At 48.2% G+C, this 23,781-nt stretch overlaps 12 protein-coding genes across 12 annotated transcripts; 7 read left to right on the top strand and 5 right to left on the bottom strand.

Annotated features, from left to right (window-relative positions):
- Window positions 1-17: 17 nt before the first annotated feature.
- On the top strand, window positions 18-2,625 carry C8Q69DRAFT_311398 (protein phosphatase PP2A regulatory subunit A). Its single transcript, XM_028627259.1, has 9 exons — window positions 18-172; window positions 251-356; window positions 415-566; window positions 618-1,109; window positions 1,177-1,291; window positions 1,346-1,490; window positions 1,552-1,652; window positions 1,713-2,050; window positions 2,101-2,625. The coding sequence occupies exons 1-9, from the start codon at window positions 110-112 to the stop codon at window positions 2,437-2,439; spliced, it is 1,851 nt and encodes a 616-aa protein (XP_028483614.1). The 5' UTR covers window positions 18-109; the 3' UTR covers window positions 2,440-2,625.
- Window positions 2,626-3,050: 425 nt separating this feature from the next.
- On the top strand, window positions 3,051-4,704 carry C8Q69DRAFT_311147 (hypothetical protein). The gene is made up of 2 exons (XM_028627256.1): window positions 3,051-3,590; window positions 3,707-4,704. Exons 1-2 carry the CDS (start codon window positions 3,287-3,289, stop codon window positions 4,294-4,296), a joined length of 894 nt encoding a protein of 297 aa, XP_028483613.1. The 5' UTR covers window positions 3,051-3,286; the 3' UTR covers window positions 4,297-4,704.
- A 329-nt stretch (window positions 4,705-5,033) lies between these two features.
- C8Q69DRAFT_404915 (hypothetical protein) lies at window positions 5,034-6,908 on the top strand (the record flags this gene model as incomplete). The annotated part of the gene is made up of 2 exons (XM_028628052.1): window positions 5,034-6,769; window positions 6,857-6,908. 2 exons carry the CDS (start codon window positions 5,034-5,036, stop codon window positions 6,906-6,908), a joined length of 1,788 nt encoding a protein of 595 aa, XP_028483612.1.
- A 463-nt stretch (window positions 6,909-7,371) lies between these two features.
- C8Q69DRAFT_472167 (hypothetical protein) lies at window positions 7,372-8,629 on the bottom strand. Its single transcript, XM_028630962.1, has one exon. It carries the CDS (start codon window positions 8,613-8,615, stop codon window positions 7,848-7,850), a length of 768 nt encoding a protein of 255 aa, XP_028483611.1. The 5' UTR covers window positions 8,616-8,629; the 3' UTR covers window positions 7,372-7,847.
- A 184-nt stretch (window positions 8,630-8,813) lies between these two features.
- C8Q69DRAFT_472166 (hypothetical protein) lies at window positions 8,814-9,090 on the bottom strand. Its single transcript, XM_028630961.1, has one exon. It carries the CDS (start codon window positions 9,049-9,051, stop codon window positions 8,836-8,838), a length of 216 nt encoding a protein of 71 aa, XP_028483610.1. The 5' UTR covers window positions 9,052-9,090; the 3' UTR covers window positions 8,814-8,835.
- Window positions 9,091-9,841: 751 nt separating this feature from the next.
- On the top strand, window positions 9,842-10,480 carry C8Q69DRAFT_311225 (hypothetical protein). The gene is made up of 2 exons (XM_028627257.1): window positions 9,842-10,104; window positions 10,164-10,480. The coding sequence occupies exons 1-2, from the start codon at window positions 10,016-10,018 to the stop codon at window positions 10,363-10,365; spliced, it is 291 nt and encodes a 96-aa protein (XP_028483609.1). The 5' UTR covers window positions 9,842-10,015; the 3' UTR covers window positions 10,366-10,480.
- A 336-nt stretch (window positions 10,481-10,816) lies between these two features.
- Window positions 10,817-12,484, top strand: C8Q69DRAFT_311227 (kinase-like domain-containing protein). The gene is made up of 4 exons (XM_028627258.1): window positions 10,817-11,313; window positions 11,365-11,639; window positions 11,689-11,906; window positions 11,977-12,484. Exons 1-4 carry the CDS (start codon window positions 11,057-11,059, stop codon window positions 12,319-12,321), a joined length of 1,095 nt encoding a protein of 364 aa, XP_028483608.1. The 5' UTR covers window positions 10,817-11,056; the 3' UTR covers window positions 12,322-12,484.
- A 662-nt stretch (window positions 12,485-13,146) lies between these two features.
- C8Q69DRAFT_529018 (hypothetical protein) lies at window positions 13,147-14,591 on the top strand (the record flags this gene model as incomplete). Its single annotated transcript, XM_028633685.1, has 2 exons — window positions 13,147-13,533; window positions 13,703-14,591. The coding sequence occupies 2 exons, from the start codon at window positions 13,147-13,149 to the stop codon at window positions 14,108-14,110; spliced, it is 795 nt and encodes a 264-aa protein (XP_028483607.1). The 3' UTR covers window positions 14,111-14,591.
- Window positions 14,131-15,341, bottom strand: C8Q69DRAFT_487424 (kinase-like domain-containing protein; the record flags this gene model as incomplete). Its single annotated transcript, XM_028631980.1, has 2 exons — window positions 14,131-14,197; window positions 14,572-15,341. 2 exons carry the CDS (start codon window positions 15,339-15,341, stop codon window positions 14,131-14,133), a joined length of 837 nt encoding a protein of 278 aa, XP_028483606.1.
- A 551-nt stretch (window positions 15,342-15,892) lies between these two features.
- On the bottom strand, window positions 15,893-17,583 carry C8Q69DRAFT_472145 (hypothetical protein). The gene is made up of 2 exons (XM_028630960.1): window positions 17,322-17,583; window positions 15,893-17,211 (listed from the first exon to the last, which is right to left on the bottom strand). The coding sequence occupies exons 1-2, from the start codon at window positions 17,363-17,365 to the stop codon at window positions 16,131-16,133; spliced, it is 1,125 nt and encodes a 374-aa protein (XP_028483605.1). The 5' UTR covers window positions 17,366-17,583; the 3' UTR covers window positions 15,893-16,130.
- Window positions 17,584-18,233: 650 nt separating this feature from the next.
- C8Q69DRAFT_508318 (hypothetical protein) lies at window positions 18,234-19,556 on the top strand (the record flags this gene model as incomplete). The annotated part of the gene is made up of 5 exons (XM_028632959.1): window positions 18,234-18,264; window positions 18,327-18,352; window positions 18,423-18,601; window positions 18,688-18,971; window positions 19,051-19,556. The coding sequence occupies 5 exons, from the start codon at window positions 18,234-18,236 to the stop codon at window positions 19,554-19,556; spliced, it is 1,026 nt and encodes a 341-aa protein (XP_028483604.1).
- Window positions 19,557-19,669: 113 nt separating this feature from the next.
- Window positions 19,670-21,728, bottom strand: C8Q69DRAFT_434707 (putative DRAP deaminase). Its single transcript, XM_028628538.1, has 2 exons — window positions 21,303-21,728; window positions 19,670-21,231 (listed from the first exon to the last, which is right to left on the bottom strand). Exons 1-2 carry the CDS (start codon window positions 21,543-21,545, stop codon window positions 19,819-19,821), a joined length of 1,656 nt encoding a protein of 551 aa, XP_028483603.1. The 5' UTR covers window positions 21,546-21,728; the 3' UTR covers window positions 19,670-19,818.
- Window positions 21,729-23,781: the final 2,053 nt, after the last annotated feature.

Below are 23,781 nucleotides of genomic sequence, written 5' to 3'. Positions count from 1 at the left end.
CGAGATTGAGCAGACTGCCTGGTGACAACAGTTCTCGGGGACCTGCCACATCCTCGCCTGTCTACCCTTTCCTACGACGCGACACATCGTCCCCCACACGGAATCCGTGATGGACTCTCAGGGTGAAAACGATGAGCTCTACCCCATCGCCGTCCTCATTGATGAGTTGAAGGTACGTCGTTGTCGAACGTTATAGCGAACCATATGATAGCCACCGGCACGTGTCATGACTGACTACCTGAACGTCTAGCATGATGATGTGCTCCTTCGTCTCAATGCGATCCACCGCCTGTCCACCATTGCACTAGCTCTGGGCCCGGAGAGAACGAGAGAAGAATTGATCCCGTTCCTTGATGGTTAGTTCTGGCTGAGCATTTCCTGGCGAACAAAGAGATCTGACACAGATATTGGTAGACTCTGTCGAGGATGAGGATGAAGTTCTGACCGCACTGAGCGAGGAGTTGGGAAACTTCGTTGAATATGTTGGCGGACCAGAATATGCACATGTCTTGCTCTCGCCCCTGGAAAACCTTGCGGCAATTGAGGAACCACTGGTCCGAGAGAAGGTCGGGAGAACCTGTCGATATCGTCGGACCGGATACTGATTTTCTGCATAGGCCGTTGAGTCCCTTAACAAGATTTGCGATCAGCTCTCCCAGAAGCAAGTCGAGGAGCATTTCGTGCCCATGACCCTTCGCCTCTCCAAAGCAGACTGGTTTACCTCGAAGATCTCCGCCGCGGGTCTCTATAGTGTGCCATACCGTAAAGTATCCCCGGCTTTGCAGCAGACCCTTCGACAGCAGTTTGGTGGTCTCGTACACGATGACACCCCCATGGTGCGGAGACAGTCTGCAACTCACCTTGCCAAATTTATCAAGGAGATGGACAGCCAAGTCATCATTGACGAAATGATCCCTCTATTCCAGTACCTGGCAAGTGATGATCAGGATAGCGTCCGTCTGCTTACTGTCGACATTCTCATTTCTATCGCCGAGGAGATACCAAAGGAGCAGCAGTCAAGTCACGGTGTCCTATTGACTTCGTTGCGGAACCTATTCGAGGACAAGAGTTGGAGGGTGAGATACATGGTGGCGGATCGGTTCGAGAAGGTAGGAGCGGTATTGTTTGAGAAAGTCCTTCTTCAAAATTGAAAGACTGACTGTTTTGTTTTGTTAGATTGCGAAGGCGGTTGATGAAGAGGTTGTCACACGCGACCTCGTGCCAGCGTTCGTGAAGCTGTTGAAGGATACCGAGGCTGAAGTTCGCACAGCCATTGCTGGACAGATCCCCGGTATATAATCTCTCAGTGTGCCCTTCTATGACCTTTATCGCTAATAGATCCTAGGCTTCTGCAACCTGATTGACCGTGAGACGTTACTGAATGAGATTATGACAAGTATTGAAGATCTTGTCTCGGACCCTTCTCAACATGTGCGTGCGGCTTTAGGAACGCAAATCAGTGGACTTGCTCCTATACTTGGGAAGGAAGAGTGAGTAGATTCCGGTTCTCTGTTGGCCACATTCTTGGGCAGTTTTCTTACAATACCGCAGGACGATTGCACACCTTCTTCCAATGTTCTTGCAGATGCTCAAAGACGAATTCCCCGATGTGCGTCTGCACATAATCTCAAAACTAGAGCTAGTAAACAAAGGTAGGTTTTCTCGCGCTGTACACTTAAGGAAGACACTCGGTTGACTGAGACTCAATTTAGTGATCGGCATCGAGCTCCTCTCCCAGTCCTTACTTCCAGCCATTGTGCAGTTGGCCGAAGACAAGCAGTGGCGAGTCCGTCTGGCTATCATCGAATATATTCCCCTCCTCGCTAGCCAGTTGGGTGTCAAATTCTTCGACGAGCAACTCAGTAATCTGTGCATGGGTTGGCTGGGAGATACTGTCTTCTCTATTCGAGAGGCTGCCACGCAGAACTTGAAGAAGCTCACAGAAGTATTTGGCGTGGAATGGGCAAGTCAGTCGATCATTCCGAAAGTGATGGCCATGGGGCAACATCCCAACTATCTCTACAGAATGACTACATGCTTTGCGATCTCTGTAAGCAATGACTTTCTACCAGCAAAAGATCAACTTGCTAACAGAAACAGACTCTCGCTCCCGCGGTCAGTGTCGACATCATTGAGTCCTCCATCCTCCCTATTCTGGAGAGACTGACGACCGACGATATTCCCAACATTCGTTTCAACGTAGCCAAATCCTATGCAGTGCTGATCGATACGCTGCGCCGCCTGCCGGCTGAGGGATCCCTGATAGACCTCGAGAAGTCGGGTGAAACGAAGACGCCCTCGCCCAAGGGGCAAGAGTTGATCCAGCAACGAATCTTGCCCAACTTGGAGAAGCTACAGGAAGACGATGATGTCGATGTGCGATACTTTGCCACAACCGCCGCGGGCGGCCACGAAGAGGTTATGCAGACCTCGCCGTAAGGTTGTCACAGAGCACAATATCTTCCAACTAGACGCCCACCGCTGCGGATGTAGAAAGTGTATTCTCGGTGGATACGGGAAAGAGCGCCATTGCTTACAGGTGCAAATTGGAGGTGTACCTTCTTGTCAGGTTAGAGACATAATCAGCATTTTGCAGGGACGAAAAATGCTTCGTGGCGTTTCTCTTTGCCAATGATATATGTAGAGACCAAACCGTCAATGAAAACGTTTCCCATCTAAACCAACCCCGTCAGCCAAGGACACGACGTATCATGAGGGCAACCAGCGTACAGTAGAGGGCTTCTACGGTAAACTATGCTGCGTCGCGCTCGGATGCTCCGCCAAAGATCAAGACGATCCACATGTTGCAATTACTGTGAAGTAGTAGTATAGGCAGTTGTAAGACATGTATCATCGCTATGATAACAAGGCCTTGAAGACATATTATTATTTACGATATCAGAAGTATCCAGTGAACTATGAAGACAAAAAATTAATAAATAAATAAAACTAATTTATAGTGCGTCCAACAACTACTGAAAAGCCATAATGGGTATTTGTAAACGTGACCACTTTCCCGGAATGTCCAATCGCCTACGGTAATTTGTCAGCTCAGCTCTATCGGACACCGTCTCTCTTCTGTGTTGTCAGAAGCCATTATTGTTGACAATTAAACCCCTTCCTTGTCAGTCACAAAGAAGTCATTCTCTTTTCATCCATATATGACTCTTTTGCAATTACTTGGATGACCTCGTCTCTCTCACCGAAGCAATAGGCATTGGGAACCTAACACGGTTATCAGTGGTCTATAGATTGGATACTTCCACAAGAAATAAACCAATTCAACATGCCTCTATCGTGGCCGTATCACTTTGTCTCTCTTTCACCTGCTGAAGTACAACAACGTCGGGATGTACTGACTATTCGTGGTCACTACGCTCAGTACTCGACACTTGCCATGGCTCTTTTTATCAGTCTCTATGCGCGTCTTTCGAAGAAACGCTCTGTTCGACCGGAACCCAAGAAACGGGGTATATCCTGGTGGAATTCACCGCCTGTCCAAGGGTGGAAGGAGACGCGAAAGCAGTATCTGCTGATTCTGTCCTGGCTTGCATTGTTATTGACGCTGTCGGTCTGGAAAACCGGAAATGGTAGGTTATGATTCAATCTATTGTTTCTGTTGCAATTACAGGTGGAGAACGCATGATATGAAGCCGAAATGATGAGGATGAGAAACGCATTGTACTGAAAAGGATATGATTCACAGATTATCTTCACCTGACCAAGTCACTGGGTCATGTTGCACTCTCCCAACTGCCCTTTCAGACCCTGCTGTCGCCAGTCTCCTTCATGTTCACGTCGAATCCAGGACTGCCGTCAATCCTGTCCATCGTGACATCGATACCTCAGCCAGCATTGTCGCCCTACCATCGTCTCTTCGGCCGATTGATCATCTTGCCTCTTCTTTTCGCTCATGCTGTTTTGTACCTGTCATTCTTTGCTCAATCGGGCCACCCTGACTTTGGGACCCTCCTCGTCAAGCGTGTCCGAGATTCCGATGTCCAGTACGGCATTGCGGGCCTCGTATTGGCTGTCTGTATCTTGTTCGTTAGACGTCCCATGGCGCAGAGACCGGGGGCAACCCGTGTTGTAAGCAAGAGACGACGGACGTTCTACGTAGTACATCTGCTTTCCGTGGCTGGATTGCTTGCAGCTGCATATTTTCATGTGGTCTACGCACGGACTTTCGTCCTGGAATCTCTGGGAGCTTTTGTGATCAGTGTGGGATGCTGCTGGGCAATGGATGCAGGCAAGAGTGCAGGCAAAAGGGGCAGCAGTGCCAAGCATCTCGGTTAAGATTCTTCTAGATGCAGTAGTGGTGAAACGTTGAACGCCCTTTTTGGAGTTTTGTATATGGTATGCCATCGGAAAGCCCGTGTATATCAAGCGCGGAGAGGGACGCGGTCCTGTCTTCTGCCGAAGCCGCCCATCGATCTTGTCTATATGATTATGACACGAGCAGGAATGGGATCCTATCCCCTAGTCTAGCGGGAGTTTTGCCTCGTGGTTGAGACACGCAAAAGATCCACCAACTAACCAAGGGCCTGGACCGCGTTGGGTTTAGTCACCGTTTGGCGAAGGATGATCGAGATAAAGTTGCCGCTCGCAGAACAAGAGCGAGGAATGTACCAGGACGGCGGCCCCCTGCGATCGTCGAGCAAGCGTCTACTCTAGGGTATCTAGAGTACGATGATAGTTGATTATCATAATTCACAGCCTTTTTCCTTGAGAAGCAGACGGATCGTGGCCGAAATCGGGTGGACAGGTCAACTTGGCCTCATTATTGGCGTACCCGTGGCTCCGTAACAGAACAAGGTTAGCAAGCAACACGCAACTCAACTCTCTTCTCTCTCTCTCTCTCTCTCTCTCTCTCTCTTCCTCTCTTCCGCTTCTCTCCAGGAAGTTTCTTTTCTGCAATCGGCTGGATACACACGACACTCTGACGCTCTAGCTCATGGTGTCCTGGTCCCAGCTGTTCTCGCTCGCTCTTATGCCTCCTCTGTCCATCGTGCTCTAGAGAACCTGATGGCAGGATGCGCCTGCAACGGCTTGTCGTCTTGCTGGGGGTGATCACCTTAGTCGGCCTGTCCATCATTCTGATCAAGGGCCCGTCCGCCGTCGAGAGCTCCTTCGACTTCACCGGCAGCGAGCCATTCGAGAACAGTTTGCCGCCCAATTTCAAGTCTCTGCTGCCTCCGCCATCGGAGAAGTCGCACCCCATTGCCAAACTCATCGAGGATGGCGACGCTAAATTCAGTGCACAGCGCTCGCGCCAGTCCTCCACTCTAGAGGAGGCTGTCCAGGAATACCGTCGCCGCTATCGCATGTATCCTCCGCCGCATTTCGACAAGTGGTTCGAGTTTGCCAAAAGGCATGATGTGCAGATCATTGACGATTATGATACGATTTACAACTCCCTGCTGCCCTTCTGGGCTCTGGACCCGAAAACGATTCGTGACCGAGCGCGGGAGACGTTGGGATTTGACAATGCCATGATCGGTCTCCTGATCAGAAACGGTAAAGTCACTAAGGTCGAGGGAGGCGGAGATGGGCGCAAGTGGCAGCGGGATGCGACTGTCCACATGATGGAAAAGTTCATTGAATACCTCCCTGATATGGACCTGGTCTTTAATACTCACGACGAGCCGCGTGTCATCCTAGCGAACGAGGATCTGCAGAGACTGGTGAACATTGCTACGAACCGGATCGAAGTGTCCGCCTCTAAAAACGTGCCCCCGAGGAATTCGTGGTCCTCGAGGCCAGCAGATGTGAATAAAGGCGATCGGATCGAGGAGGTCCGCACAACGCGTTTCAACCGCTTTGCTCACCAGCCTACGTGGACGAATTCGCGGATTTCGTGCCCCGTCGACAGTCCGGCCCGTTCGCTCGACGAGAATCAGTCCGACAATGTTACCGCGTACGGCTACGGCGAGCTCGGCTTCATCTACAATACCACTGCTTTCTCCGACATCTGCCTGTCACCATCCCTCAGGAATACTTTTGGATTCTTTGACCGACCGAACGCATTCGATATTGTTCACGACTTGTTCCCGGTGTTTTCGCAGAGCAAGATCTCCAGTTTTCAGGACATATTGTACCCCAGTCCGTGGTACTGGATTGAGAAGGTCCCCTATGAAGCAAGGAAGGATTTCGATTGGGATGCCAAAAAGGACAAGCTGTACTGGAGGGGGTCAACAACCGGAGGATTCTCTCGAGGGGGCGGCTGGCGAAGACAGCACCGACAGCAGTTTGTTAAGAAGATCAACGCCCCCGATACTACGCTTGTTCTTGAGAAAAACGAGGAAGACAAATGGGCCGCGAAGAGGATTCGTCGTAGGGACTATAGCGATTGGTTCGATGTCAAGTTCACCTTTATCGGCCAATGTGATCCTGACGACTGCGCAGCGCAGCGGGAGTTCTTCGAGGTTGTCAAACCTGCAGGCCAACAGGACGCCTGGGCTTACAAGTACCTGGTGGACATTGATGGCAACGCCTTCAGCGGTCGTTACTATGCTTTCTTGCTGAGCAACAGCTTAGTCTACAAGCTTTCCGTCTTCCGTGAATGGCACGACGAATGGTTGAAACCGTGGGTACACTATGTGCCCTTGAGTACGAACGGCGACGAATATGTCGAGAGTGTGCGCTATTTCATTGCCGAAGAGGAGGGGAGAATACAGGGTCCGCGATTAGCCAAACAGGGCAAAGAGTGGGCAGAGAAAGCGTTACGGAACATTGATCTTGAAGCTTGGTTTTTCAGGCTATTATTAGAGTAAGCGGGCCCCTTTTCTCCCTTGATTGCAAACCAGACCTTCGCATCTAGTTTTTTCTTTTCTTTTTACTGACCCATATATCTCAGATATGGACGTTTAGTCGACGATAATCGGGACAATCTTGGGTTCTCTGTGTGATTCAAAGTCAAGATATGCACTTTGGTGATTGATAATGTGGCCATTCCCATCTACCTCTTGTTGTATATACCTACGCCATCTCTTTCGACTGTGGTTTGTCATTTTCACTCAGGGCCCGTCATCGCATCGCTGTTGATATATTTTTTTTATTTCGCCCGGCGGCCCACCTCTTCTTTTACTTATCATGTGCCCTTTTTTGCATTTCCTCTACTCTTGTATCCACGAGAATACCCTTCTTCTGATTATTATCATCGTTATCTATTGCTACGACTTGTCGGAGGCAAACCTCCAGTGTTTCGATCTATGGGTCTTGGCTTGACTGCATACTTTTACCGGCACTGGCGTTTGACATAAGGAATTAAGATCTTCCTGCGGGGGCGCTTTTGTGTATAAAATGCATAGTGGCCAACGAGAGTCGAATATATGGGAAGGAAAATAATGTTAAAAAGAAAGATTCAATCAAGACAGTTTTTAAATCATAGTAATTTTTGCGCTCGAAGCGTTAAAATGAATTCTTCATTCGTGGTCTGGTTGACCAGTTCACCTAGTTGCCGTATGCAAGGGGGTTACATCAGCGTGAAACATAATAGCGTAGTATATATAGTACATGGTTTAGGGAGAAAGATATGGTGCCTTCATGGAAGGGTATTGCAGTGTTTTGATGAAGAATCCAAGAATCAGGCATCGCCCATGCTGATTTGATAGAACCAAATGTATAGATATATATATATCAACACATTCTTCAGAAGGCAAACCTTATGATGGGAATAGATTAGAAAGGGAATGGGCTACAGCGGGTGTAGAACATGGAACATATCAATCGTAAATATCGTATCATCAAGGGGAAAAAAATTATTGACTGGGCCTTAATAGCTCAACGAACACCATCCGCGGGGGAAATGGGGGGTATCAAGAACATGGTAATAACGATCAAAGGTACTATGACTGCGCCTGTTGCTCCTGATGCGGTTGCTGATCTCGGTGAGTATGCTGTGTTTGCAATTCGTGCGACTGCTCAGTGTCTTTATCGTCAACCTGTCCATCCATGTCATCTCTCGAAGGGCCATCTTCTCGGTCATCCGATGAGGTCGGTGCAGACTGCTTCTCACGATGGAAAGGTAGAAAGCTCAACCGGTCCTGAACGGATTCGAAACGAGTAGGAGGGGTGGGGGCGTTGATATCGTCAGTGTAAGGGATGCCACCAAGACCACGGTGCTCCGCCCAAGCTGCTTTCTCGCGCCGGAGATCAGACTGAACCCAGGGAATGGTAATAGCCGTCCAAACACCTGCCCAGGCAAACGGCAAGGCCCAGCCTAGCTGCAGAGCAGTTAGTATTTCGTCGTGGGGAAGTCCATAGATGGATTGACTCACAGTGTACGCGACATTTCTAGGGGTGGTGAAAACAATGGCAGTGATAGCTCCAGCAAAAATAAGGGAACCTCCTGCCCAGAAGCAATTCATCTCAAACAGCATATGCCGGAAGTATGGACTGGAAAGGTACCGTGTGCGCAGTGCGTATCGATATTTCTGACCACCTCCGCCGTCGACTGCGACGATGTCTTCGATAAGGACGTAAAGAGCAGTGGGCATGGGGGACCCTCGTGGCGTGGACGAGATGCGGAAGGGGGCTTTATAGCCGCGCATCCGCAGGATATCGAGGGAGAGATGAACGGCGCCAAAGTAGTACATCACCGTAGGCAGAGGCATGGCCAACAAGCGGACTGTCAATTGGTTAGAATACCTTTTCTCGAACCAATTGCAAACTCGGCGAATGCTCACTGTAAGGCTCTGTAGCGGAGGTTCCACTATGGGTGTGTGTTAGCAACCGGTTGTCGCAATGGAATCGCAGAGCACGTTTCACCTACACTATCAGCTCGACGGCCAGGATCAGCCATACGATGGTGAAGTTGATGTGGAAAAAGTCCAGCTAGAATTCCGTCAACGGCTTATCCCTTTGAATGGATTTGTATGCCAAACGTACCCATGATCGCCGTGCATTCAGCGGCCTGGCCTTTGAACCCTTCCTAAACAGGTTGTAGAACCGATAAAAGTATTCGAAGACGGAGACTCCGCCCAGGCAGGCGGTACTGATGGAGAAGACTATCCATGGGTCAGCAATCGATTCGTACCCGTCAGAGGCCATTGTTCCCAAATCATACCCAGGTTGTGAGATAGAGGCGTCAGGTACCATAATGTATAGTAGAGGATCAGCGGTTGGGCGAGAGTGTCGATTACAAAAATGGTCCAGAAGAAGGCTATCGATTTCTTTCGATCTCGCAGGGAGTATGGCAGTGGCGGAGGGACATCCGAATGATGCACCGCCCCTTCTTCATCCATGGAGGGCGTGTTCGATGTGGCGGGCGACAGAGGCTCAAACGGCGAGGGGCATGATTTGCTCGAGGGGGTTGATACTGGTAGGAAGGCGAAATTGTCGATTAAGGCTTTTTCGAAAAGATAGACGCCCTAGGACCGGATGGCCATGTCGGGCAGTGTTTTAATTAATATAATCGTCAATTAACTAACTCGACGCAAGTAAAAAAAGGCCAAGGCTGGACCGGCTGATCGGGGGCTGACGTAACGCCGCTCCGGGGCTCTCTTTGACATCATCGATCTCGTCCTTGGTTTTATCTGTTTTTTTTTCTTTCTTTCTTTCTTGATGAAGCAAAGACCTCCAGTCGACGTATTCCTGTTCGTCCAAACACTGCAGATCCATCTGTTGACACGCAGAAAGACGGTCGAATAGAGAGAGTAATATCATCTCATGCTTGTTGTGGTCGATCGCTCGTCTGTCGGCCTCGCTCTCTGTTTCCTTCCGTCTTCCGTTGCCAGCCTTTCCGGGACAGCCGGAGGACAATTAAATGACAAGTCATCCTATAACTTACCGACCATTAATTATCGCTGATTGCTTTTCTTCTGAAGGGAGAACCCGGAGATGTGCGTATCAGGAAATCTGCCCTTAGATTATGCCAAGGCGCACTGCTCGAACTCTTTCGACCCCTGGTAGTACAGTATATCGAAAAAGACACCGCTACGGGCATTATTGTATATAGTAATAATATAGTCAGGTGAGAGAGCAAGAGTGCAGTGGATCAGCCCTATCTAAGCCGATGGATAAGATCGTCGCGATGACCATTTTGCTGTCCCTGCGATGCTCTCTACTCTGCTGCAAGGTTGTGACACTGTCGAATCATCATCGGTATGACCGCAGGTTGAATCACCTTGTCAGAATAAAAAGGTTCTGACATCTCCGGCCAGAGGTCCCGAAAACGCTGACAGTCATCTCTTACGTGTTGACTTTGCAGTCCAGTTGTCCAGAGGACAGCTATCTAGGTACGCTTTGTACTGTACATACATCCATTTAACAGCCTACTTCCCGAAACGGAATGGAGGGCCACCATTGACAATCGATGCGATGCCTGAATCCCTGGTCAGGCTCGAAAGTGGCTTTGTCCAATGACAATGCTGAATAGTCAGCGGAAACGACGTCTTGTTCGTATTCTGCATGTGCTTGAGAGTCCCCATTTCTCTTTATTATTATTTTTTTTTGTTCTTGCGTTTTATCGAGTATTATTGTCGACGATCCTGTTCGACAGACATTCCATGCAGATCGTCCGAGCCGATTCCCGAGCGACGCATAACTATTTCCAGAAAGTATTAGAAAATGCATAAAATCGAGCATTAGGTAGGATGCACACGGAGTCCCGAATCGGTCATTGGCCAGAGGAAACGGAACTCCGGATCGCCGGGGCTCCGATTTCCTTTTACGCTACTGTGCCAAGCCTTTTTCTAATTGGTCCTATTAAAGTCACGTGTTTATATACCGCTTTCTGCTCTTGGATACTCAGGTGACCTTACTACCGGCATTATTTTTCTTGGTTATTATTGGCGCTCAGTGCCGTAGGATCGCTAGTAATCCGTGTACAGGCGCACGAGAGATAGACCTACAAGATAAACCTCTTTCAAATGAAATACTCATTATCTGGCAGGTCCATCCTCGCTGTGTGAAGCAAATAGAACTAGAATGCTGATATTGATAGTCAAATGAGAATAATCTGAAGTGAATCTGCCAGCCCAATTTCTTGCATTATTGCTCGAGTACTAGCAACATCCCATGAGCCTCACGATTATCTTCAGATCGGTTGCCCCTAATGCTGCCAAAAGGTTCCCTCTTTTTGTTAGCTGTTCGCTCTTTCAGAAATCGGGCATATTTCAATCTTATGACGCCGAAACTTTCCAACTGCAAATCCACTTTACCAAAAACTACCCTTCAACAACGCAGAGTAAATACAATGTCGACTACCCCGGTAAACCCCCAGGGGTACATCGGCCAGTCTGGTCGTAATTACAAGATCGAGGGTGTCCTTCGGAAGGAAACATCTCCTCTACTCCAGGTTTACCTTGCAAGGTGAGTTGGCGCTAATTACTCCTCGCAATTACCGACTAAATGCTTTCTCAGTGACGGCAACCAAAAGTTTATACTGAAGTACATTCAACCGGCTAATCTCACAGACCTTCAAGGCATCAATAACCGCCTACTACGTAGTGGTGCTAGCCATGTCCGTCTCGCACAAGACACCATCCCTGAGAGATCGATATTTGTTTTTGAGTACTTCGCAGATCATCTCTTACACCTTGCTCGGGAGGATTTGCCCCTTGATGTTAAAAAGAGGATCCTCAAAGATACCCTTCGAGGAATTGCAGAACTCCATGATCAAGACATTGTCCATACAGGTAGGCTCAACCCTTTGCAGAACTATGAGCGGTGACTTATTTTGGATAGATATCAAGGCGGATAATGTTTTCATCGACTGGAAACGTGACCAGGATGGGATTACTATCGAGCGTGTCCATCTTGGGGATCTTGAAGATGCCGCCTATATTCCTCCTGGATCACATATGATTGGAAAACAGCCGGGCAACTGGATGTGGAGGAGTCCTGAAGCCCACGCAGGAGGATCTGTGAATAAACCATCTGACATTTTCTCTTTTGCTCTTGTTGTAAGTTTGCTGTCGATTTCTAATCCTATCAATTTTTTTCGATTCTAGGGGCTTATCACTATCCATATAGTGCATTTACGCGATGCATAAGCGCGTCATCTTTGCCGTGGGGGAAGATGAACTGGAAGAGGGCGTGGAGCGCTTGGCTATTGTGATTGAACGCCAACTCTCATACTTTGCAGATGAAGATGGATTGAAAGAGTTCTTGAAATTGCTTGGAGACAGTCCCTGGGTTGACGTTTTTCAAGTAACTTGGAATGGTTTTAGTGAAAACAACCCGCGCAGACCCTTTTCCCTTTGGGACGGTGTGGATGATGATTTTAAAAGTCTTATTTGTGGCATGACCAATTTTGATGCGGAAAGGAGGATCACAGCCCGCGAGGCATTAGCACACAAGTGGTTCGAAGGTGTCTAAAGATAGGATGCGCAGCACAAGATCTTTGAAAAAGATTTCGCTTTGGCAAGGAGGCATGGAGTATCTTCAGTAATATAACTAGCTTTCCGCAAAACCGGAAGTACCGTTAGTAAGAACCCTAACTCGTGATAGCTAGTTAGGTACCTAGCTAGGTTACGAAGACTTAATAATGAATCATACAAATCATTACAAGCAAGACTGGATTCTTCATTCAACTTGTAGCTTGAGTTCTCCGCACTGAGCATAGTCGAAGTGGAATGACACGTTTCAAAAGGGTATTTTATCTCATATTAAGAGATCCGCTCTGGGTACACTGTTTCAACTGTGCATATGCAGAGATAATACTCGGTATCAATAACAATATTTCTTTTTATACCGAAAAAAGTGTCTCTATCAAGTAATTCTCCTGACCTAATCTCGTCCGGATAAATATATCTTGCTCTATACAAACATATATCCGAAGAGAGGTTCAAAGAAGTCGGCTTACCAATAATTACCATGATGCATCTGACGTTTCATAAGTAGAAACTCTACGTATCTTCTTCCGCTTACCCTACGTCACCTCGCGTCAATAGTTGTGAGCTTCTTTCGATCCTCCAATAACGGACCCAAGAAAGGATAATGATAATGACGGAAAGCTAAGTCGATGATAGAGTTAGAGCTCCGCGTTCCGTAGCTTACTTTTTCTTTTGCTTCTTACTGTATTTTTTTTTTTTTTCTAGTTTAGGGGTTTGTTAATCCATCTATGAATAGTTAACTACTGATCTGGATTCGTAGATATATATACACTATCGATATATACTATCCAACAAACAGATGACAACCATGTCCTTAACACCACAGAAACTCCAACCCTACTTACTCCCCTCCTCCTCCCCATCATTGCGCTCCCTATCTAATCAAACCATCGCCATCCTCTCCATCGGCAGTATCGTCTTCATCAACGTCACGCTCGCCGCCTATCGCGACTACAAAATCTACCTCAGTTACGGCCCCGGTGGTCTCCCATACAATATCCGCGGCTGGTTCATTTCCAGCTGCATTCTACGACTTTGCGGTACAGAAGTCTTCAGTACAGATCTTATGATCAGAATCCAGATAAGAGGAAATGGTTATCGTCCAAGTGGCCGCCATATGAGCGGGGGCAGAGGCCACGATTGGGACCGCATCCGTTGTCGCAGAGGCAGTTGGATCAGCTTCCGGAGGAAGGGTGTAAGGAGGTATGTTTGTACATATGTTTCCAAACCATACCATATTACACGATTCATTTTTGTCTTCTTCTTCTTCTTCTCGGGTTTCATTCATGCATCGATTTCCTGACAAGAAAAAAAGACAAGAAAAGAAAAGAAAATCACTAAAGTCTTGCCGAATATATATATAGCTCCTCAAATCCGAATTCAACAATCTCGTCACCTCCAACCCATCCATAATCCAATTCCGCCCCTCTCTCCATGAAGGCCATACACAAAGCATCTTCCTAGCAGATGACGTACCCGGCGCCCCCGTCGCGAAGGAAATGCTGCGCGAAGTCTCCAATATCCACGCCACGGGCGATTATTCCGTACATGTGGTTCTGGCGCCACAGGATTGTAAGAGGGTTATTGAGTCGGGTTGGGGTCAGCGCCATCCGTTGGATGGGGTCAAGTTGGCAAAGTACGTTGTTGGATGGACGGTTCCGAAGGAGTATGTCTTGCTTTATGCGCCTAGGACGGAGGAGGAAACGAGGGTTATTATGCAAGTGGTGAGAGCGTCGGTGGGGTATATGGCTGATACCTTCGAGACTGCTTGACTGCACGTCAGGAGCAGCAACTACGAGAGAAAAATCGGGGATTGGACCCAATAACCCCAGTCCCTTGTCAACAATGTGGATAATGTCCTCTAGACTATTATAGAGCCTTTCATTGGCGCGAACCTTTCGTCTTTGATTTGTTACATATATTTTTATTATCCCAACTTTACTATAGAAGTTTGAGATCCATATCTCTTGCCCATACCAGATTGTGGGAGATAAATATGCCCAATCAAGACCTTAAGCGACTTTCATCTACCCCTGGGAAATATCATAATCAACAAGACCCTGCAAGTCCTCCCTCGCACTGCCTATCATTTCAACCGTGACTCACTGACTTCGGCTAGCCTCGGAAGTAGAGGAACAGGATATATAAACAGAGGTTCAGGGTCCAGTTTATGGCTAAGGCATAATTCAGCCAGTTATTCGGAGAGAATAAGAGGAAAGAGGTGTATACTGACAATGAGTACTTCTGGTTGTTATATAAGGCCTGGCAGATTGGTGCCTTCTGTTCCATGTCGACCTCTGACAGCGGAGCCATGGCCTGTAGCAGCATAGTATGGAAAGCTCCATCTTTGCCTTCGACAATCCACTGGCTGACAAATTCAAGTAATCGAGGATAGAATCCGGCGCTGGCCCAGTCCAAGAAATACACAGTACCGTCGTCCTGCCAGATGATGTTTCTAGGGGAAATGTCAAGATGACAGAGGACCAATTCGCAGTGTTGGAGAGTGACCTGACCCAGGCCTTGAGCTGGAAAAAGTCGACTATTGAACCAATCTTCGATGTCGGATACGCTGTTAATGATCAGATCATTTGTTTCCGGCCAGAGGAGGCCTGTTGAGGGTCCTCCACTAAGACTTCCTGCGACGTTGCTTGTGATGGTGCTGAAATGCTGAAGGATAATGGCCACTTTCTCGATGTGGGATTTAGTGAGTGACTGGAGGATTTCACCCTTGATGAATTCCATCACCATGTATCCCCACCCATCGCTGTCATTGAAAAACCTTTGAACTCGGGGGATTTTCACAATCTGAGGATCTACAATCTCCAGTGCCCTCTGTTGATTGACCGCTTCATAGTATGAAACACCCCGACCAAACTTAACCACTTGTGTATCGGAGATTCTGACAATCCGGTTGCCATACTTTCCTCCTCCGAGGAGTTGACTCTCATCGCAAGATAGACAATATTCGATCACTTCGTCGTCCGATAATTCGCGTTGGAACATGATTACAAGGATTTCAACAGTGATTGATGAAGTTAAAAAGAAATCACCTACAATTTCAAAAGCTTAACAGTCCTGCAGTTTGAGTAATGCGGGAAGTTGTTCCCTAACTACATAGACCCTCTGAAACACAAATGCAAGGTTATCACCGCTAACTAACTAGTTGGGCTGTGGTGATTACAACTAACAAATCAATTAACTAGCGCCTAGGTCAACATACTTATCGGGAGGTGCCCAATGCATTTGCTGATGAAATGTTCAAGTTAGAGGGTCAACAAGCTGACTTTCTTCTCTATCTCATCCAATAGCAGCGTCGTTAACTTGCGCTTTTATAAATAAATAGCAATCAATTAAAGGATATCTGAGAGAGAGATGGAACCATGGTTACATGGCAAGGAGAACGTAGTGTCGCTAATTAAGTATCGTAGTTGCGCGACCTCGGGTCGGCGCTGTTCACCTACTAGAACCGGACAGGCAGTCGTCTGGGTGCCCGTGGATTTTTCATCGGTAGGTGGTAGTCTTTATTATTGTTTGTAAGGATGGCAAAAATGTGGAAGTACTGTACAATATAATATATTGATTTCGTAAAAATGATCTAGATATGACCTAATAGTAAGAGAATCAATCAACGCCATGCGATGCTTCATCGCTGCCGATGGATAGCAGAAACACAAATTTAGCATATATAGCCAGGGGTATCATACAACCCTCACACACAAGTCTAACCAGAGACGACGAAAAGAAAGAATATAGATAATCGCTTGAGTAATCCAGCCAAATTCACCGAAATGATCAATCCGTAAAAGAAGAAAAGGTAGATCCCTGTCCAGCATACTCGACTAGATCATCTTCACCAGCCCAGACATGGTAGCTCCATTGCACTGCATCCGCATTCACACGCCAAAGCCAGGCACATATACCGCCCAGCAGACCAGCCACGCCAACAAGAAGTGGACGGATGTACATGCGCGGGGGCGCTTGGTGTCTGGCAATGCTCTGCGGAAGAAGAGACAGGGTGAGAGAGCCGGATGCGAGGTGATCAGATGGCTGCAGAACGCGACTATCACGGTAGGCTCCACGCGCAATATCGAGATCGATCTCAGCGATGATCTGCTCGAGTCGATGGAAGATCTCCACAGCTTCTGCAATGACCTGGGTCTGTTCCACTTCTGTGAGGAGATCTCCGGCGACGTCCATGCGTTTCTTGAACTCGAGTTTAATGTCTTCGCCATCCTGATCACTATCGAAGCTCCAAAACGAGAGGTACGACTCGGTGAGGTGTGTACGGTGGTGTTTCTGGGAAAGAGGGCAAGTCTGTCGCGATGATGCGTTTGTGATATCGGTCCAGAAAGCAGGGCCGCCTTCGATGAGGCGATCGCGGATCCAGCGCCCGCCGTTGAAGAGGGCCATGTACATGAGCCATGCGTAGGCTAGGATAACGTGCGGTTTGCTGGAAAGGGTACGTTCGATGTGCGATACGAAAGCTTCCACGGCTGTCTGTGGCCGTCTTGTCGTATTCTTTCCAGCCTCGCCATGCTTCGATTCTGCACTTCCGCCAAACCGCAGCGCGCGCAGATCTGATCGTAGCCTTCTACTTCTGAGGATTTTCGGGAGGTAGACCTGACGAAGGACATTCCTGATGCGACCTGCATTATCATTGACAAAGGAGCCGAGTACATCGTAGTCCTCTCTTACAGCCTCCGCCAGCTGGTCAGAGGCGTTCATCTGTCGTAGCCATGTCCTCTCGAAAGCATAATATACCTCTGCGATGCGCGATAGACCCAACGCATATAGCTGAGTGCTGTTGGCATGCGGTGGCAGACTGAGGGGCAGACGGGCGGTAATCAAACGGTTGAGGGTTTTATGCTGCGCTCTGAGAGAATTTTATTGCCGTTAGTTAGATCCCAAGAGAAAGACAATGTTATCTATTATAAGAAGAGACCCATGTTGAACAGGCGTAGAGCATCCTTGTCGGATCCTTACCTCGTAGCGGCATGGATCTTCTCCGTCAGCGTGTCCGATCCCATCGCGCTGCCTCTTAACTGGACGTAATTATCCTAGCGCGGGGTTGATCCTTAAGCGCCGAGCTCTTTTTATCGCAAAATCTTCTAAAATAAATAGATATAATCTTCTCAACCTGGATCTACCACAAAGGTAATAATAGATATATATATATCGCCTCTGATAATGTGTAACAGCAGAAGAAGAATGTGAAATCAAGAGCCAGGAACAAAAAAGAAATACAAGCTTTTTTCTCTTTCCCTGGAACGCCGGTAAAAAAGAAAGGCAGACGCCACGATCTATTCCCTCGCCCACGCGCGCAAAAATCAAGGCACGAGATGGGGCAAGCCATCACGCCTTTAAGTGTAGTCTAGCTAGGGAAATCTCGTCTCAAGTCATGCTTTACAGTCGAAACGTGATCCTGACAGAGTCACTCTGGGTTTCTTCAGGGAGATGATCGCTCTCACGGGGCTGTCCCAATCACGAGTATCCCATAACGTGCTCATCGATGTCATCGCGAGGATCTCGATTCCGGTCGGTTCTACTTAGTCGTTCCACTGTCCCAGAGTTGGGTTTGAAACGTGAAGCTCGCCCGCGGGTTGACCTGCCCGGTCAGTCTGGTACCTGAATCTCGCGTTGGTCGGTGGGTAAATTCGATGGAGTACTTAGTCAAAAATATCCTGCCCCACGTTTTCCGACCGTTCGCTACTTATCGTACAGGAACCGTACTTAGGAGGCCTTAAAGAAAAAAGACTGCAGTTTAAAAAGGTGAACAGACACCTGTACATAGCTCCATTCATAACTTTCACGCTTCATACTTATTTCCCCCATAAAAGCCAATCTATTGCTCAAGTGACTACACAAAACCCTATATACATACATACACAGCCCAACATGTCTCTCGGCGTCGTCATCGTAGGAAGCGGTACGTCTTCATGCATCTAGATGCTTCTTCGAATTATAAACCAAACTAATGAATCGATCTAGGGATATTTGCCCGGGAAGAGCACTTGGTATGGATATCTCTATTCCCGTAACGCGCCATATACATACATATCCTAACAATGTCAACTACTATTTCAGCCCGCAGTACAGGCAGCCAAGGACTTCACCCTCAAGGCCATCTACTCGCGGTCATTGAAATCAGCACAGAACCTTATCGGCGAGAACTCGAGCGTCGATCTATATTCTGAAGATTCCGGCTCTGGAAAGACTTATGATGATCTTCTTGCTCGTGAGGATATTCAGGCAGCTATCATTGCGTATGAAGATTGATTTTCTTTTTTTTTTTCTCTTTTCTTTTTTCTTATTGACCAGGAGAGCCAAAGATGTTAACGATATAATACAGACTCCCAATCCCGATTCAACCAGAATTCGTACGTAAGGCTCTTTCTGCAGGAAAGCATGTCCTGTCCGAGAAGCCCATCAGCCAGGACATCGCGGCAGCGCAGGAGCTCATAAACTGGTACGAATCCAACGTCGATACGAGCAAGGTTTTCTGGGGCGTGGCGGAGAACTATCGCTACATGAAGCAGTACGTCTATGCGGCCGAGCAGATTCGAAAATTGGGCCGTGTTAGGAATTTCCGCGTGAATATGCATACGAAGATACAGCCGGATTCCAAGTATTACTGTAAGAGATCTCTTTTTACTGGACTGTTATTTGAAAGTCATAGGTCTGTGTTGACGATGTGTTGCTGACTTTGTTATAGTGACTGAGTGGCGCAAAGCACCCTCTCACCAAGGAGGCTTCCTCCTCGACGGAGGTGTGCACTTCATCGCGGGTTTGCGCTTGTTTCTGGGCCCGACAGACCCAATCACCACCCTGTCCGCCCAAACGCGTCTGCTGCAGGAACACCTAGCGCCTGTAGATACGGTCGATGCGGTCCTGAAGACGAAGTCAGGTGCTACAGGTATTTTCTCTGTGTCCTTCGGGTCCGACTTCAAGGACACTGCATATGAGATTGCGTGTGACGGGGGAGTGGTGACACTCACATTTGACGGTGTTACCGTCAATGGAGTGAAGCAGGATGTTGAGTATGATGGTAGGGGCGTTAAGGATGAGGTAGCGGACTTCGCCGCTTCTGTCGCTAAGGGTGGGCCATTGGACAGAAGGCAGACGGTGAGTGAGGCCCTGGCAGATCTGGAGATCCTGGAGAAGTTTTTGAAGAGTGGTGAAAAGGACGGTGAGAAGATCAGTTTGACTCTGCAGGGTTGAATAATAAAGGTGTGCTTTCAGATACTTCTATAGAGGAGAAACAGATACCCCTTGCGAGGAGGTGCCTAAATAACGATGACGTTGAGAATGGAGGATCGATGTTCAGAGACTCATCGCCCTTTTCAAATCGATTGATCTATATGTAGCTGAAATGGTATTGAATAAACGGAACAGACGCTATGCAGTATTATATATGGCAAGACTTTTATATGTAACCTCCAACGCGGCCATCGGCTGAACAGTCTGGAACCACAAGCCAAACTCAACTTGCTGTCGCAGCGATGACAGCTGGCGCTGGTTGGACTTCCTCCTCCTCAGCCGGGCGCGGAAAGGGGGATTCCTGCTCTCCTTTTGACTGTCCCTCAGCTCTCGTCCCTGAGATATCGACAATGCCAACGCCTCGCACGAGAGCTTGGACTTCGTCCTTTGTCCCTTCGTCGTCTTCAATCATACCGGGAATGGTTCCTCCGCCGATGGTGATCTCCTCACCTTCCTCAGCATCCTTCCAATCAGGAGTCTCTCTTAAACCATCCATTCCTGGAGGCGGAAGCGCCCATGAAGGCATCTTGCTGCAGTACTTCCAGTCGCCGGCCTTATCAGCGTAGGCCACAGCATGCAGATAGATACCAAGTTCATGGGGACCGGGGTCGGTATATAGCTCCGTGTTACAGATCTCGCACTTCTTGCCAGACAGCTTCTCGCCCTTTTTCTTGTAGTAGTCGACAACAGCAGCATCATGTTCACGCGCCATGATCTGGTCGATAACAGCAGGATCAGTGCCAGGCGGGACCCGAGGGGGTGTGGTCAGATGTGTACGGTACGCAACCGTCTCAGCCATTTCCGTCTTTCCCATAGCCGACAAGCGCTCGATGATCTCCTGATCACGCTCGGAGGAACTTTCGTTCTTGCCCAGATCCGGTCCAAACACGCGGCGGTTTGAATAGATGGGGTCGTTGGTGATCGGGTGGCCAAGGAATTGTAGATGTACACGGATTTGATGCGTACGACCGGTCAGCGGTAGACAGTGAACGATACTATAACCATCATCCTCGTTGGCAACATCTGAGGGTGGCGGTGTAGCAGCTTTACGACCATCGTCAGTATTGTCTCCATTTTCCGGAGCAACCTGCGGCCGCTGAGAACGCGGGGGGTAATATGCGACGCGGCGGAACTTCGTCTTCGCATGTTTTCCTGTCGCTCTAACCCTGTTCAATCCCAGCTTTGGACTGACTGAAACGATAGGTTGGTCGCAGACGACAACTCCCTCCGGAAACTTGCCCTTCACCCGCGCAATATATTCCTTCTGCACGCTGCGCTCCTGCAACTGCTTGGCAATCTTCTCTGCTGCTTTGGGGTGTTTCCCAATGAACATAACACCGGACGTGAGCCTGTCGAGCCGATTACAGGGGAGCGGTTTCCATCCGCCACGTTCTGCGCGTAGGATCTCGACGATCGAGTTGAAGTGGTATCGCCCAGCAGAGTGGACAGGCACACCGGCCGGTTTATCAATCACAAGCATATCGTCATCCTCATGGATTACACCAATCGGCTGAGCAGTCACGGGAGGTTCATGACGATGGAGGGTATGAGATACGACCTGGCCGTTGAGAACCTTTGTCGTAGTGGTTGCGGTTTTGCCGCCAACAGTGACCTGGCCGGTCTCGATGGCCCACTTCTGTAGAGCAGATTCTGGTCAGTAACTCGAACTGAACCTGCATGGACGTATATCTCAATAGGAAGACTAACATAATACTCCGGCTCTCTATCTCTGAATTCCGATAGGAAAATCTCCAACAGTTCCCTACCCCGCCATCGCTCCTTGCAGTAGGTATTGTAGGTATAATGATAGGGCTTGACTCTGCGCAAGCCTCCCTCGAGATAGTAGGGCGCTGGCCACGGATCACAGGGCGTCACTGCGACGTCTGGAGGCGGTTCAACCGGGTCTGGAGGAGGGACATGGAATGTATGTTCGACCGGCGTGAGAGCCATGCTGGGCGTGGGGTACCGGCCTCGCCGCGCCAAGTAGGCAAGGATGCGAGGAGAAGGAGCCACGAGGGAGAGAAGTGCAAGGAAATCAAGAAAACGAAACTCGCATGAAAGAAAGAAGAAGAGTGCGAAAGAAGCGCACTGCAAGACGATGGTGTACCACTGTCCTCGTTCTATGGTTCTTTGGTGGCGGATAAAGTTGTCAACGACCGGGGAAATTTTTCTTTTGGCGTTTCCGTCCGCCTGGGCGCTCGATCTGGTCTAGACTCGATGCATCGAGGAGTAAGTATGCATATAGTGTATATTGATCGTCTCTTATACAATCTTGAACAAAGTGTTAAGGCTCTCTCCGGTGTCTTATTTGAGGGGGAAATTCAAAGCTTGGGGCCATATAATACTGCGAGCAAAGGGGGCATGTTTTTGGGTGTCGAGGGATCATTTGATATTTAATCTAGCTAATTAGATGCTGTTTTTTTAGGCCGTTTTAGAAGCTCTAATTTCGAGCATTTTCCTTCGGTTTAGATGCTAGTTTCTTATTGGTGTGTTCAAAATATCAATTACTACTCTGGACCCCGGCCGTTGGCTGCTTATACCTACCCCCTTCTTTGCCCATCCTATACCATGGTCTTTTACTTCTATATTCCCTTGCTGGCCTGCAGTCTGTCGAATCTGAAATGTCACAGAAGCATGGTCTGATTTGAACCAGCTAGCTGATTGCCTGAATTGCTTACTTGCTTCTAGTTTTAGAGGGGGTTTTGAACCCATATTTATCTCTATAGCATACAAAGCATCTAGATCCTAGTAATCTAGTAGGTTCTAACTATCCTAGAATTAAGATACCAAAGAACTTGTTGCGAACGGATGATCGACAGACCATCTGGACGTACGCTTTGTGCGCTGACACAGTCACCGGCTAGCTTCATCCACCGTGATATTAATCTGCGCCATTCATCGTCGTCAGTCACCATGTGTCCCTATATCTGTCTGCTGCATTCCTTCCCTTTTGCATTCACGGTAGAAATGGAGTTAATGCCCCCTCCTCGGGCATAAAAATGCGTCTCTCGCCCCTTTCCTCTTCATCTTTCTTTCTCTTCCTCGCGCGCACAGTGGGCCGGTTCTACCACTTCTTTAGGGCCTGGCCTACCGTGCTGGCTTTTACTTACTGCTTTCTTCTTTTATATTTCCTGAGCTACCGGGCCATACAAGGTCGAATCCATATACAGAGGTCCAGGCTGCCCTCTCTCCGTGCACTGACGACGTGAGAGTTATCAGCTCGGAGAATCTGATAATAACTGAGCAGGAATGCCTGTATATACTCGAAAATACACAAAGGAAGACTCGAACGATGATATGAGTCTAATGCTGCGAATGTCTCCTGAGAACTTGCTAGCGGATAGGGTCAACTGTTTACTGGACGACATTAAAGGATGCAAAGATGATAGCAATATACGACAACTTGCGTGTTCTCTCTCTTACGGACTATTACTTTCTATGTAAGCGGGTCGAGTGATATTTGTCATAGCCACTAGCAGACGCACCTTTGCGGTCATCCACCAGAGGCGCTTCCAAGAAAAAGCATCGCGTCTCGGGCTCGAAGATTCCGTCTAAGATATGACTTCATAGTTGGTAGATCTGTATAGCCGCAATGATCAGGAATGGCTCAAAAAGGTGTGCTTGGCCAGAGACGGCCATAGATGCGTTCTCACCAACTTGCTGGAGGAGAAGTCAGCCACTGCAAATAAGGCTATAACAATCACTGAGTGTGCCCATATCATCCTTTTCTCGCTAGGGACATGGCAGTTTGACTCCGAACAGCGGGTCAAGGCGAAAGATGAGTGATATTTAATAGATATTTCCTATCATTATGCAGACGAATCGGGTTCATTCAGAAGTCTATTAATGACCTGCGGAGCACCATAACGAGGGCCAAATTCTTGCAGAGCCTTTTTTTTTGCAAATTTGCAATCGCCTTCGAAGCTACCGACTGGACTCGTACATACACTATCCAATACAAACTCAAATGAGGGAATTTCGATTTTGCCCGTACTGGTCAATTCCCAACTGTTCTTTATCATGAAGTAGAGGCGCAATTTCGTGAAGGAGTTTCTTGCGCCAAAGTCTTCTGCTCTCGCGTTGTTGGGTGTTTCTCGTTATGCGGAGTTCTTCCTGGAACGGATTTCCGAATCTAACAGCTGCTTCGACGACGTTTTGAGTGCTCAGAAAAGCCTTGCAACCCCAG

Source organism: Paecilomyces variotii (assembly GCF_004022145.1).
Source record: "Paecilomyces variotii strain CBS 101075 chromosome Unknown C8Q69scaffold_8, whole genome shotgun sequence".
Taxonomy (NCBI): domain Eukaryota; kingdom Fungi; phylum Ascomycota; class Eurotiomycetes; order Eurotiales; family Thermoascaceae; genus Paecilomyces; species Paecilomyces variotii.
This window is presented reverse-complemented; position numbering and strand designations above follow the sequence as displayed.

Coding starts and splice junctions, on each gene's coding strand:
- C8Q69DRAFT_311227 (XM_028627258.1), top strand. CDS start 11,057: ATGCTGCCAAAAGGTTCCCTCTTTTTGTTAGCTGTTCGCTCTTTCAGA. Junction 11,640..11,688: donor TCAAGACATTGTCCATACAG/GTAGGCTCAACC, acceptor TATTTTGGATAG/ATATCAAGGCGGATAATGTT. Junction 11,907..11,976: donor TTTTCTCTTTTGCTCTTGTT/GTAAGTTTGCTG, acceptor CTATCCATATAG/TGCATTTACGCGATGCATAA.
- C8Q69DRAFT_472145 (XM_028630960.1), bottom strand. CDS start 17,365: ATGGGATCGGACACGCTGACGGAGAAGATCCATGCCGCTACGAG. Junction 17,212..17,321: donor AAGATCCATGCCGCTACGAG/GTAAGGATCCGA, acceptor AAATTCTCTCAG/AGCGCAGCATAAAACCCTCA.
- C8Q69DRAFT_472167 (XM_028630962.1), bottom strand. CDS start 8,615: ATGCCTCTGCCTACGGTGATGTACTACTTTGGCGCCGTTCATCTCTCC.
- C8Q69DRAFT_311225 (XM_028627257.1), top strand. CDS start 10,016: ATGGATAAGATCGTCGCGATGACCATTTTGCTGTCCCTGCGATGCTCT. Junction 10,105..10,163: donor ACACTGTCGAATCATCATCG/GTATGACCGCAG, acceptor ATCTCCGGCCAG/AGGTCCCGAAAACGCTGACA.
- C8Q69DRAFT_311147 (XM_028627256.1), top strand. CDS start 3,287: ATGCCTCTATCGTGGCCGTATCACTTTGTCTCTCTTTCACCTGCTGAA. Junction 3,591..3,706: donor GGTCTGGAAAACCGGAAATG/GTAGGTTATGAT, acceptor TATGATTCACAG/ATTATCTTCACCTGACCAAG.
- C8Q69DRAFT_472166 (XM_028630961.1), bottom strand. CDS start 9,051: ATGGCCTCTGACGGGTACGAATCGATTGCTGACCCATGGATAGTCTTC.
- C8Q69DRAFT_434707 (XM_028628538.1), bottom strand. CDS start 21,545: ATGGCTCTCACGCCGGTCGAACATACATTCCATGTCCCTCCTCCAGAC. Junction 21,232..21,302: donor ATAGAGAGCCGGAGTATTAT/GTTAGTCTTCCT, acceptor TCTGCTCTACAG/AAGTGGGCCATCGAGACCGG.
- C8Q69DRAFT_311398 (XM_028627259.1), top strand. CDS start 110: ATGGACTCTCAGGGTGAAAACGATGAGCTCTACCCCATCGCCGTCCTC. Junction 1,491..1,551: donor CCTATACTTGGGAAGGAAGA/GTGAGTAGATTC, acceptor ACAATACCGCAG/GACGATTGCACACCTTCTTC. Junction 2,051..2,100: donor CTACATGCTTTGCGATCTCT/GTAAGCAATGAC, acceptor TAACAGAAACAG/ACTCTCGCTCCCGCGGTCAG.